We start from the raw sequence: 14,040 nt of genomic DNA, 5'->3' as shown, positions 1-14,040 counted from the left end.
ATTTATCCACATTATACTGCACAGATTTGCTCTTCCTGGGTGCACAAAAGAACTCCAGCCCACTGCTGGCACATTTAAGGCCCTCCTTAGGATTTCCTCCCTCCGCCCAGATCTAACCTGCTGGCCAGCTCAGCATAGGAGCCGGCCAGTTTCCCACCCTCCTCGATGGCAAGCTGCAGCAGACCACTCGTTTGGCTCCCACATCGGCGGCATTTAAATTAGGCCGGAAGCTGAATTTAACTCTGGCCTGAGGCCAGCACGGACCGGCCCGAGGAGCCATTGCTCTGCTGACTTTGAATCCATTTTGGGTGCAAGTCGAATTTTCCACCCATATCTTTGGACTAGTGTGATCCAAGAGATCTACTAATAAATATATATGCTCATCTCAGTAATGTTTGAATTGTGGTTCTCGCGTGATCACATTGGCCCGTAAATTGGTCCGAGCAGTGAATGGATGGCGCTTGCTGCTCTATTGATTTATACTCACCCACTTACTTACCACTGTCTTTACTGCGGGTACTTCCTCTAATAGGAAGCTGAGAAGAGCCTAGCGTTAACTCCAGTGAAGCTAGGATCCATGGAAGAAGCAAGAGGATCGATCTCTCCCTTCGATCAATCAGATTGCAGCATCCTAGAAAAGCCGCGTAGAGTCAAAACCTTGAAGCACAAGCTGCAACGTAAAAACCAGGAAGTGAAATCTACAACAATAAAATTATTTGTAAAAACAGTTATAAACATCAAAAAAGAGAGGGTAAGAAATAATCAAAATAAATAAGAGACAGAAGGAAAAAGTTAGAAACATTTTTTAAAAAATTTTTAAATTTGAAAAAAAATTTAATGACCAAAAACTATTAAAATAAGGAGTAATCAGACCCCAAATTTTAAAAGTTAATTTTTAGTTGTTTGGCATTCGCTAAGGCTTACCGTGCTGTTAAAACTTAGTTTAGACCTGGTATATTTAAACGTACTTGTATTGCCACAAAACTAGTTCGTTTCCAACTGGGCAGAAGAGCAAGTTGGCGCTGGTCCATTGATTCTGTTGATTGCAGCCGGCGATATCCCTTTAAGGTGAAGCTGACAGACTGCCGGTGAATCAGGAAGAGCAAGTTCTGGATTTCTACATTTGTCTGTGCATGTGCAAATGCCAGAACTTGCTCTTTCATTTGACCACTAACAACGGTGAGCAATGTTGAGCTCACCGTTCTTTTTAAAGCAATTTCCGGTCCATTGCTTTGTAAATTTAATGTATTTTTTTAAAAGTGCTTTGACCATTTTAGTAGGGTCAACTTTGTATTTGTCCATGTTTGACTTGGTGCTCTTGAGTATTTTGGTACTCTGATTAATTGTATTTCTACCTTTCTTGTCTTTGTGTACAAACTACACATTTTGACTCACTGCCTTGAGACTTCTTCAGCTGCTAACTGGACTTCATTAAAGCTGTTGATTAGATTGTCATTTCCAAGTGTCCCACTATGCATTAGTATTCCTGAATGACAAATTAATTTCTGATGCATTTCTTTGAGATCTAGTTATGTTATATGTATAGTGTTGGCTTCAATTTGTCATTGCTTTTTTTTCGGATTGATAAATGTGGTTACTGGTTATGAATTAGGTATTTGTACCTTGGCATAAGATTTTTTTGGTCCTGAAGACAGGGCCAGAAGTCGCTCGGAGCAGCGAGGCAATGGTCACCGCCAGTCCTGCGAATTAAATTAACAAAATTATTTACTGCGGGCTCTGTGGTGTTGAATTGCTTGAATTTGAACTTGAAAAAATTGTGCGCTATCAACCCAGCCTGTGAACAGCGTGAGTTGCCGTGGCTGGAAAAGTCTGTGAGAGGAGAAGACACATTCAACAAAATCTGTCAGGAAGAGAAATCTCGCCCACAGATTCAGGCTGCATTGCTCAAGCAGGCAAGCAGATTTCATTCATTGAAAGTTAGTATTCTGTATGTAATTGTAAATGAAAATTTAAATTTTTTAAATATAAAATGTCAAAGAAATATTTGAATTAAATAAAAGAAACAGAAGGCAAAAGTCAAACAAAAGTTTAATTTTTTAATTTAAAAAAAAAGTTTTTAATGACCAAGATCTATTAAAATAAGTAGTATGAGACTCCACATTTTTAAAAGTTAATTTTTAGTTGTTTTGCAGTCAATACGACTTACCGCACTGTTAAAATTTAGTTTAGATCTGTATTTTTAAGCGTACCTGTTTGGTGGCATAATTAGTTACTTTCCAGCTGGGCAGATAAGTAAGTTTGCACTTTTTCAATGATTTCTCCAATTGCAGCGGCGATGGCCCTTTAATTCAAAGCTGTCATATCACTGGCGAACCACCAGGAGCGAGTTCTGGATTTCCGCATTTCACTGCGCATGTGCGAACGTCTGAACTTGCTCCTTCATTTCGCCACTAACAGCGGAGAGTTCTGTTGGGCTCCTCCATTATTTCGGGAGCAATTTCTGCTCCATTAGTTTGAAAGGTGCAGTACCAAAACAAATATATACCTAATTCATCATCTAATTATTAAACTTAACCACAGTCTATAATCTCAAGAGAACCTGTATAAATATAATCCTTGTGGAATTAAGGACCAGTGATCTTTAACAGACATACAAAGGCATATACCAGAAATCAGCAACATACCACTAAGAGTATTAATTTATGGTGGAAGATTTTTTAGAACTGGTGATCTGAGTCCAACAGCATTATTGAAATCCGGTAAGAAGTTAAACTTTAAGGCAGCAAACTACAGCAATTTCCACTGAATAAGAAAACTCCAAATGTCTCTACGTGCACCAGTGAAGACCTTTTTGAGGTCTCGCAGTGATTCATTGGGCAAAAATAGTACATGATGTAGCACTGAGTCATACTGACAGGAAGATCCCAGGTTCAGTGCCTGGTCTGTGCTTTGATGTGCTCGGATGAATGTGGGAGCTACAGGCTTTGGGGAAAGGCAATTCGACAGGGATCTGGTTCTTGGTAACTATCCAGTGGAAGTTAGATGAGGACAGGACCTGGGTCTGTTGCAGTAGCTTCATTGTGAAAGCATGCCAGCATTCAGCCATATATATATATAAACAATGGCCACAGCATGTCCAATTTAAACACTCAGCTGTCCTGCACCATTATAACCTGCGAAGCAACTATTACAGTTTGAAAGTGATAAAATATTTATATCCCCTGCAGAAGCAAACATTAAGAATTTTCAAAGTCAAATTAACGTGCTTTGAAATAAAATGATGATATTGCCCCCCTTTGCCATCCCAGTATGTTTCTTGCACGTTTCTTTAATGCACCCTTTCATACTTTTGCCCCCTCTCCTCCATGTTTTTCCACCTTTTTCCCCTCCCCCCAATTTCCTTAAAGTTATGACGAATGCTGACTCATGAATCTATGGGCATCTTCACTCCTGTTACCTTACTGACATTTTCATCTTTTTGTGAACCACCACAGGTGAGTCTGAACCTTCCTCACCAACATCCACACTCAATGCACTTTAATCAAGGACTGTGATTAGGAACAGAGCCTGGCTGAGTTTTCACCGTTATGTTTATAGGCTGCATGCAGTTTCAATTTGTACAGAAATCTATGCTTGTGCATGAAAGAACAAAATGGCTTCCTTCACCATTTATGTCAGTTCTTCATTGTTATATACAGTAAATATTAAAATTTGATAATACGTTTGACTAGATTTTAGTAATATGTGCCTATAAGGAAATCTGTTGGAGAAAAAAATGTCAGAATAGATGTTTTACAAATGTCCATCTTCATAACGGATATTCTGTTTTTTTTTGATATGCAGGAGCTTGTCAACCTAACCCATGTCATAATGGCGGAATTTGTGAAGTGAGTGACACTTATCGGGGTGACACATTTATCGGATACATCTGCAGGTGTCCTGATGGATTCAGTGGAATTCATTGTCAGCATAGTGAGTTCTACTCCAATGCCATATGTTCTTTAGACAATGCCTAGAGCTATAATAGGAGGGTGATGTACTGGTACATGTAGAAAGTTATACTTAATGAAGGCAGTGAACAATAGATAACAGAATTTTCTTGTTGATGAATTGTCATTAGTACTTTAATATGCTATTGTTGGAGATGGTTTTTAATCCTTTTGTTAAACAAAAAAAACCTAGAAACTAATTTAATTTAATATTGTTTTTGTCTTGCTATCCAAAGTAATTTAAAGGTACATCAACTGCCTCACTTCACAGAATTGCCACAGTAGGCATGGTGCAGATCATTCCAACAACAAATGTATATCATTATGTCAACAAAAAGCAAAATACTGCAGATGCTGAAAATCTCAAACAAAAACAAGTAAGTCAGGCAGCATCTATGGAGAGAACAATCAAGTTAATAGAGAGGTATTTTGACCCAGGCCCAGTGAAAATGGTGCATGTGGGGGGGAGGGATTTGTGCCTCCCACCATCTTAACTTGCCTGAAATTAGGCACAGGAAGGCTGCCCGCCCTAGAAGAGCGGAGAGCTAATTTAAATGGCAAAGTTGCATCCCAGTGATATAATCAGGACGTGCCATCATTTTACCTGCGAGTCGACTAAGGGCCGCAAGTCAAGCGAAAGCTGGCGCAGGCAGCATCATGGCCACTGGAGGCCCAGGTAAGTTTTATTTTACGTTCTCTCCACAGATTCTGCTTGACGTGCTGTGTGTTTCCAGCATTTTCTGTTTTTATTCCACTATCAACAGGGCTATTCACATTATTTAGGATGTTTATTCAATCTGAATTTTGCAGCACAGAAAGAAGCATTTTGGCCAATTGCCTCTTTGCCTACTCCCTGAAGGAGCTCTCCATTTAGTACCTTGCTTATCCTATCCATTTGCTTTCTGAATTTTTCTTCTTATATTTATCTTCTTCTCTTTTAATACTTGTAATTATGGCTTCTAGTTCCACCACTGTTTCGGGTACAGCATATCATGTCCTAAGAACCACCTGAGTAACAAAATTTCTCCTAACTCCTTCCATCGTTCTTTTGGTGATGACCTTACACTTAGACACTAGTTATCAAGGGTAATTTTGAACTTATGCCCTAATCACAAAGTCAGTGAGTCATGTGATCCCTTTAAGGACTACTGGTTAGGCTGGCCACTACCTAATACAAAAGGGTGGAGCATCAATGGTGCACGCTCCACCCATTTGTACTTGAAAATTCCAAACGGGGTCCTACAACAGGTAGGACCCTGATTTGCATATTCAAGCAGCCTCTTGCCTGTTTGTGGTGGCAACGTTTACAAGTCCACCGGAAAATCGCTTCAGGTCGGCCTTGTGCATCTCAGGAGCGGGTGTTCGTTCCCTGCCATTATCAACTGCCAGACGCCTCGTATAAAGGCAACCGGCAGTTGAAAATTGCCCCGTGGGCTTACTGACCAATGCAAGTGGATTTACCCTATCAAAATCTTTCATAATCTGAATATTTCTGTCAGATCTCCTCCTTGGTGTCGTTCTTGACTCAGTTGGTAACATTCTCGCCTCTCAGTTAGGTCATGGGTTCAAGCCCCACTGCAGAGACCTGAGTACATAATCTCAGCTGGTACTTAAGTGCAGTCCTGAGTGAGTGCTGCACTGTCAGAAGTGTCATCTTTCAGATGAGATGTTAACCGGAGGTAAGTCTGCCCTCTCAGGTGGACGTAAAAGCTCCCATGGCACAATTTGAAGAAGAACGGGGGAGTCTTCTGTGTCCTGGCCAACATTTTCCCTTAAGCAACATTAATAAAACAAATCATCTTGTCATTTATCTCATTGCTGTTTGTGGGACCGTGTTCGTAAATTGGCTGCTGCATTTCCTACGTTATCACAGTGACTATTATATAAGGTATTGGTGAGACCGCACCTGGAATACTGCATACAGTTTTAGTCTCCATACTTAAGAAAAGACATACTTGCTCTCGAGGCAGTACAAAGAAGGTTCACTCGGTTAATCCCGGGGATGAGGGGGCGGACATATGAGGAGAGGTTGAGTAGATTGGGACTCTACTCATTGGAGTTCAGAAGAATGAGAGGCGATCTTATTGAAACATATAAGATTGTGAAGGGGCTTGATCGGGTGGATGCGGTAAGGATGTTCCCAAGGATGGGTGAAACTAGAACTAGGGGGCATAATCTTAGAATAAGGGGCTGCTCTTTCAAAACTGAGATGAGGAGAAACTTCTTCACTCAGAGGGTAGTGGGTCTGTGGAATTTGCTGCCCCAGGAAGCTGTGGAAGCTACATCATTAAATAAATTTAAAACAGAAATTGACAGTTTCCTAGAAGTAAAGAGAATTAAGGGTTACGGGGAACGGGCAGGAAATTGGACATGAATTTAGATTTGAGGTTAGGATCAGATCAGCCATGATCTTATTGAATGGCGGAGCAGGCTCGAGGGGCCGCTTGGCCTACTCCTGCTCCTATTTCTTATGTTCTTATGACTACACTTCAAAAGTACTCCATTGGCTGTAAAGCACTTTGAGACGTCCTGAGGTTGTGAAAGGCACCATACTACTACTACTACCACTACTTACTACTACTACTACAACAACTTAGTAAAACCTCCCAAGGTGCTTCACTGGAGCGTTATGAAACAAAATTTGACACCGAGCCACATAAGAAGATATTAGAACAGGTGACCAAAAGCTTGGTCAAAGAGGTAGGTTTTAGGGAGTGCATCTTAAAGGAGGAGAGAGAGGTAGAGAGGCAGAGAGGTTTAGGGAAAGAATTCCAGAGCTTAGCATGTTCTTCCTTCCTTCCGTTCCTCTCTCCATCCACCTGCCAGCCCCAGTCTCTCTCGTCCCTTCTCATAACTAAAAATCTGGCACCTGATATCATCATAGTGATTCTCATCTGCATGCTTTACATGGCTTTGACATCTTTCCTAAAGTACAATATCGAAAGCTGAGCACAATATTCACAATAGCCTAAACAATGATTTGTATAGGTTTAGCATTACCTCTTATTTTACGTATTCTTTTCCTCAATTTATACAGTTAGACAGGCTTCCAGTAACTACTGATTGCTGCATCACTTGGATCAAGAACACTCTTTGGAAGCTTACAGTGTGAAGTGGAATCAATTTGTCCATTTGTGCCAGTACCACATCATCACTCCATTAGAATGTGATGTGCAACAATTTTGTTATATTTGTAAATACTGTTAAATCAGGAACGCTCTCTTGACCTTGATGAGCCATTTTGCTGTTATTTAATTGTCCTATATCCTAGCTTTGATATTTACATATAAGATGAACGATCATTGTGGACACGTGCCCTTTTATCCTAAACCAGTTCCTTCCGTATAGCCAAAACACAAGAAATGCTTTTTCTGCTTTATTTGTCTATCAGTTCTTGTTTACATAACTCCCAGAGAAACAACAGCTGGATGAGAAGAATATAATTGTTTGTGTTTTATTTTCACAATGAGCAGAACTGTTTAAAGTTGTCAGATAAGAAAGAGGCCAATTGTTTTTGTAGCACACAGTGCCTGATTATTTACATCTACAGCCCTCCAGGTACAGCTCTACTCAGTTTGTGATTAAATATTAGGTAATTTAGTGTAATGGAGATTTATAGCTTCAGTATGTTTAATATGGAGCTATATCTATTCCCTCAAAAATTAAATTTTCATTATAATGACAAATTTTATTAAGGATTTTTCTAAATTGATGATTAAGCATTGGTAATAACTTCTATTCTAATAATTTATGTTCCTTGCAACTCTTTCGGTCATTATAACTTCAATTTTAGAGCAATTACATTCTGAAAGTTCCAAACAAATTTATTTTCTTATTTATCATACCTTACTTAAAAGGGAACAGTATTGTACCTTTATGTTCCATGTCAATTGGCAGGCTTACATAAAATTATTTCATTGTACATGTTCAATTGAAAAGCTTCTCTATGAAGCTTAGGAATTTCATTTTAATCTAGTTGTTTCCGTGCAGGTGCACACAGAGGGCACAAAATGGAGAGATCCCTGTGGAGCATGCATGATACCCAGGACTGGGTTTTGTAATAGGTTTAGAAAAGCCAATTTAAATCCATTTTATTTCATGGTAATCCAAGAACACTTTAAAATTCAGTGCTAGAGAGCAGATGTATGAGAATCCTCTTCTCTGTTCTCATAATACACTTCCAGTGTTACTGCTGTGTTAAATCAAGACTCGTGTAGTAGAAACTGTCCCGTCTGGCTTCAGTTTGCATCCTCAGTGCCTCCAACCTGTGGCCTTTCCTTCCAAACTTGTGCAAATACACTTTTAAAACACAACTCAATCCCAAAATCCTTTCCACAAAGAAAAAACAAACATCCGGAAACATGACAATCGTGCAATGTCTTTCACAAAAAGGTGTTTTTACTCAGAGTTTTTCATGCAAGGAGAAGCTGCTCCATGAACTTGAGAATGTTTGATTAGTTACCGTCAATAATTTTGTTTCCTTTATTCTTTAAATGTAGCGTTGCCTCTATAATGAATAGACCATAATGCAATAAGAATATAAGATTGTCTAGAAACAAATAAAAGCCATTAGGCCCAACAAGCCTCCCATTTTCACCATATCACTCAATCCTATCTCTCTCTAGAAATGCATCTAATTGTCCTTTGAACCCATTTAAGCTTAGTTTTAGTGGTTTTCCATGGTAACTTATTCCATATCCCTACTACACATTGGGCGGAAAAGTTCCATTTGACTTTTCTTCTTATTCCTAACTTGTGTCCTTTGGTATTTCGTCCCTTTGATATTTGCCAGTTTTGTCAGTTCCCTTTATCATTTTGAAAACTCCAATAATTCATATCAGTGTCTTTTTTCTGATATTCTAATAAGGCCTCCAGTCAGTAATATCCCACATCAATGCAGCTGGGATGAGCAAATTAAACTTAATTTTCATCTGCCTAAAAAAAAACATTTTTCAGCATGAATGGGGTGATAGGTAGATGAAAACTGTATGTGAAAAAAAAACCTACAGCTCATTTGCCATCCGAGTCCCACCGGACTTAATATTTGAGTGGGCCTTAAAATAGGCAGCCAGCAGTTCTGCCCAGAGTAGGTGGGAGCCTCATTAAAATATTTAAATCAAGGCCCTATGTCGTATTTAGACCCTGATGCAATTTAGAACTGAATGTTTAACTCTGCTGCCCATATCCTAACTTGCACCAAGTCCCGTTCACCCATCACCCCTGTGCTTACTGACCTACATTTGCTCCCGGTCCGGGAACGGCTCGATTTTAAAATTCTCATCCTTGTTTTCAAATCCCTCCATGGTCTCGCCCATCTTTGGCTCTGTGATCTCCTCCAGCCCTGTAACCCTCCCAGATCTCTGCGCTCCCCTAATTCTGGCCTCTTGTGCATTTAATAGCTCCAGCATTGGCGGCCATGCCTTCAGCTGCCTAGGTCCTAAGCTCTAGAATTCCCTCCCTAAATCTTTCCACCTCTCTACCTCTTTCTCCTCCTTTAAGATGCTCCTAAAAAGTACCTCATTGGCCATCCAGTGGTCACCTGTCCTAATGTTCTCCTTATGTGGCTTGGTGTCAAATTTTGTTTGATAATCGCTCCTATGAAGTGCCTTGGGACATTTTACTACATTAAAGGTGCTATATAAATGCAAGTTGTTGTTGAACCAGCAGTCATTAAAGGGACCTCTGCAGACCACTCAGAAAAATGTTCCTAACTAGCTTTACCAATAATCTTTGTGGGGCCCAGAGGAGCAAGGACTTGCCCCCCCCCCCCCAACTCTTTCCCTTCACCCACCCCCCCCCCCTTTAAGGACCCACTTTTGGCTCGATTCTGTAGAGGAGCCACCAGATTTCCTGTTCTCTTTCCCACCCACCCCCACCAAATCGGTGAACTGTTCAGTGCTGGTAGCTCGCCAATATTATTCTAATGAGGTGACCCTGAAAATAGTTCCTCACTCTGGCGAGCTTCATTGGGTAGCCGGTGAAATCGCTTTGCCCATCACCTGCCCGATGAATGCCAAAACAAAAAATCAACTGGGCAGAATTCTGTCTGTTTTCAGAGTGATTGTACTGGACTCAGAATATATTGAAATGTCTCTGCTGTGGCAAGCGCTAATCATAGATAATTTAATAAACAAGTACAAAGGACCCGTCCGTAAATATATAAAACATTATTAACCATTTATTTTCCATACCAAACCTTTTATGTATTCACTAACTTTGACTTTAGCTTCAGAGCAATGTCACTACCTACATGGACTTATGGAAATCAAAATGCCTTTTTATGCAATGACTTGGCACAATTCCAGAAATATGCTGCAATGTACTTTGTTCACACCAGTGCGAACTGAACTGGTTAAATTGAAACTATCACATTTACTAGCACAAGAACTCTTACGGTGATAATTATGTACACCTAAAAAGTCAAGCATTAAGCGGTCTATTAATCTGAGCCCAGTTTGTTTTAAACGGCTCACTTAATATCTAGAACTTGAGTCTAACCCAGACTGATAACTGTTCATCTTCAAAATAAACTTCCTGAGCAAAATAAACCTAGATAAACTTAGTGCTTTTCCCAGCACAAAATTATCTCTGAATTCAGCTTCAATTTTCTTTATCTGATGTGCCTTCTGTGTAGAGAAGCACCTAATGGTGCAGTAGAGCTTTGCAGCACAGTATAGGAACTAATTTTCTATTGTATTTGCCCAAAGGATCTAAATTTATATTTCCCTTGGAGATTTGTATCTTTGTCCTATTTTTAAAGTATTTCTGCTACAGGCTTAAGTTTGAAGAAAAACTATTGTTAGATTCAATTTTTAATCAGGGAAGTGTCATATACATTTAACTGTTGCCAGTTAATTTTGCATGTAATGGTGTTGCTTCATCAGAATTGGTGTAATATGCTAAATATAATGTAGATAAGTGTAAAAAGTGCCTATCCAAATAAACCTCCCAAATTATTTTTGTGAGTAGTTTATTTTTGGTCAGAGAAACACAAATGGGAGAAACAAAGAATGTCTTGTATATTAAAATTATTATCAATGTAAAACAAAGTGTATTAGAGAGGAGAAACAAGGTGCACAGAAGACTGGGAGGGACAAGTAGCGCTAGAGTAAAGAATAGTTCAGAAATAGGAGGGATCAGACACGGGGCAAATGCAAGGCAGTCTAAGATGATATTGGAGTGCATGTGCGTAAATGCACGTAGCATGGTAAATAAGGTTGCTGAGCTGCTCAAGTCGCTACGTGGGACTTTGATATAGTGGCAATAACAGAGACCTGGCTCAAAGAAATGGAGGATTGGGTAACTTAATGTTCCTGGCTACAAGGTATTCAGGAAAGATAGGGAAGGAAAGAAAGGAGGTGGGGTGGGGGTGGTGGCAGCATCGATTGAAGAAACTATTATGGCACTGGAAAGGGATGATGTAGTTGAGGGGTCAGAGACAGCATCTATTTGGTTAGAATTAAGGAACAATAGAGGAGCTATTACGCCACTGGGTGTATAATAAAATTTGCCAAATAGTGGGAAGGAGATAGAGGAGCAAATTTGCAGGCAAATTACAGAAAGATGCAAGAACTATAGAGTAGTGATAATGGGGGACCTCAGTTATCCCAATATAGATTGGGACAGTAACAGTGTAAAGGGCAAAAAGGGGAGGAATTCCTGAAATGTGTTCAACAGAACTTTCTGGAACAGTGTGGTTCTAGCCCAACCAGGAAGGAAACAGTGCCGGATCTAGTTCTGGGGAATGAAGTGGGGCAGGTGGAGCGTGTTTCCATGGGGGAGAATTTGGGGAACAGTGATCATAATATCATGAGGTTTAGAATAGTTATGGAAAAGGACAAGAAACAATCAAATGTGAAAATGTTTAACTGGAAGAGGCCAAATTTCATTGCCTAGATGGATTTGAATCAAAAATTGGTAGGCAAAACAGTAATTGAACAATGGGAGGCCTTCAAGGAGGAGTTGGTGCGAGTACAGAGTAGACCCATCCCTATGAGGGGGAAAGGAAGCATATCCAAAGCTAGAGCTCCCTAGATGATGAAAGATATTGAGATTAAAATGAAACAGAAAAAGGAAGCTTACGACGAATGTAAAGTTCATAGAAACAGTAGAGAACCAGGCTGAATATAGGAAGTACAGAGGAGATCTAAAAAAGGGAATAAGAGGGGCAAAGAGAGTATGAAGAAGGGTCAGTAGCCAGAGGCCAGAGATTTAAGGTGAATGGCAAAAGAGCCCAAGGTGACATGAGGAAACAATTTTTTATGCTGCGTGTTGTAATGATCTGAAATGCACTGCTTGAAAGGGTGATGGAAGCAGATTCAATAGTAACTTTCAAAAGGGAATTGGATAAATACTTGAAGGGAAAAAAATTATAGGGCTATGGGGAAAGAGCAGGGGATGGGACTAATTGGATAGGACTTTCAAAGAGCCGGCACAGGCACGATGGGCCGAATGGTCTCCTCCTGTGCTGTACCTACTATGATACCAGGGGTATAGATTAGCAGCTAACATAAAAGGGAACCCAAAAGTCTTTTATAAACATATAAATAGTAAAAGGGTAGTCAAAGGAAGGGACTGATTATGGATAAAAAAGGAGATTTTTTTGTGAAGGCAGAGTGCATGGCTAAGGCACTAAATGAATTCTTTGCATCTGTCTTCACTAGAGAAAGGGGTACTGCCATTGTAGCAGTAAAGGAGGAGGTAGTAGTGATATTGGATAGGATAAAAATAGATAAAAAGGAGGTACTTAAAAGATTGGCAATACTCAGAGTAGAAAAGTCACCCGGTCCAGATGGGATGCATCCTAGGTTACTGAGGGAAGTAAGAGTGGAAATTGGGGAGTCTCTGGCCATGATCTTCCGATCGTCCTTAGACATGGGGATGGTGCCAGAGGACTGAAGGATTGAAATGTTACGCCCCTGTTCAAAAAAGGGGAGCGGGATAAACCTCCAGGAAATAAATTGTTTCTGTCCCAAGTAATTTCACAAGGTTGCTTGAAAATGCCTTGAAGCTTTTAATGGTAATCACTGTCAGTGTATTGTAGCATACTGTTAGTTCATACTATGCAAATCACTAGAACAAATACTTTGAGGTCCCAGCAGATTTGGGACAGTTACAGGGCAGTCAGCCTAACGTCAGTGATGGGGAAACTTTTCCGGGACAAAATTAATTGGCACTTAGAAAAGTATGGGCTAATAAATGAAAGTCAGCACGGATTTATTAAAAGAAAATTGTGTTTGACCAACTTGATTGAGTTCTTTGATGAAGTAATGGAGAGGGTTGATGAGGATAGTGCAGTTGATGTTGTGTATATGGACTTTCAAAAGGCATTCGATAAAGTATCACATAATAGACTTGTTAGCAAAATTAAAGCCTGTGGGATTAAAGGGATAATGCAGCGTGGGTACAAAATTGGCTAGGGGACAGAAAGCAGAGAGTAGTGGTGAACGGTTGTTTTTCAGATTGGAGGGAAGTATACAGTGGTGTTCCCCAGGGGGTCAGTATTAGGCCCACTGCTCTTTTTGATATACATTAATGACCTGGGCTTGGGTATATAGGGTATAATTTCAAGGATTGCAGATGACACAAAACTCGGAAATGTAGTAAACAATGTGGAGGATAGGAACAGACTTCAGGAGGACATAGACAGACTGGTGAAATGAGCAAACACATGGCAGATGAAATTTTAATGCAAAGAAATGTGAAGTGATACATTTTGGTAGGAAGAAAGAGGAGAGGCAATATAAACTAAATGGTACAATTTTAATGAGGTTGCAGGAACAGAGAGACCTGGGGGTGCACATACACAAATCTTTGAAGGTGGTAGGATATGTTGAGAAGGCTGTTTTAAAAAAAGCATTCGCGATCCTGGGCTTTATTAATAGAGGCATAGAGTACAAAAGCAAGGAAGTTATGCTAAACCTTTGTAAAATACTGGTTAGGCCTCAGCTGGAGTATTGTGTTCAATTCTGGGCACCACACTTTAGGAAGGATGTCAAGGCCTTACAGAGGGTGCAGAAGAAATTTACTAGAATGGTAACAGGGATGAGGGACGTCAGTTATGTGGAGAGACTGGAGAAGCTGGAGTTGT

At 40.0% G+C, this 14,040-nt stretch overlaps 1 protein-coding gene across 1 annotated transcript in view; it reads left to right on the top strand.

Annotated features, from left to right (window-relative positions):
- LOC137320472 (EGF-like repeat and discoidin I-like domain-containing protein 3) overlaps positions 1 to 14,040 on the top strand; it is a 204,626-nt gene that overhangs the window by 80,656 nt on the left and 109,930 nt on the right. The window contains exon 4 of the mRNA XM_067982171.1: positions 3,805 to 3,933. Coding sequence (XP_067838272.1) covers positions 3,805 to 3,933 — 129 coding nt within the window. The remainder of the gene's footprint in view (positions 1 to 3,804; positions 3,934 to 14,040) is intronic.

The sequence above is a fragment of the Heptranchias perlo genome, chromosome 4 (assembly GCF_035084215.1).
Source record: "Heptranchias perlo isolate sHepPer1 chromosome 4, sHepPer1.hap1, whole genome shotgun sequence".
In the NCBI taxonomy this organism is placed as follows: Eukaryota; Metazoa; Chordata; class Chondrichthyes; order Hexanchiformes; family Hexanchidae; genus Heptranchias; species Heptranchias perlo.
The sequence above is the reverse complement of the archived record's forward strand: the minus strand, read 5'-3'. Positions and strand labels throughout refer to the sequence as shown.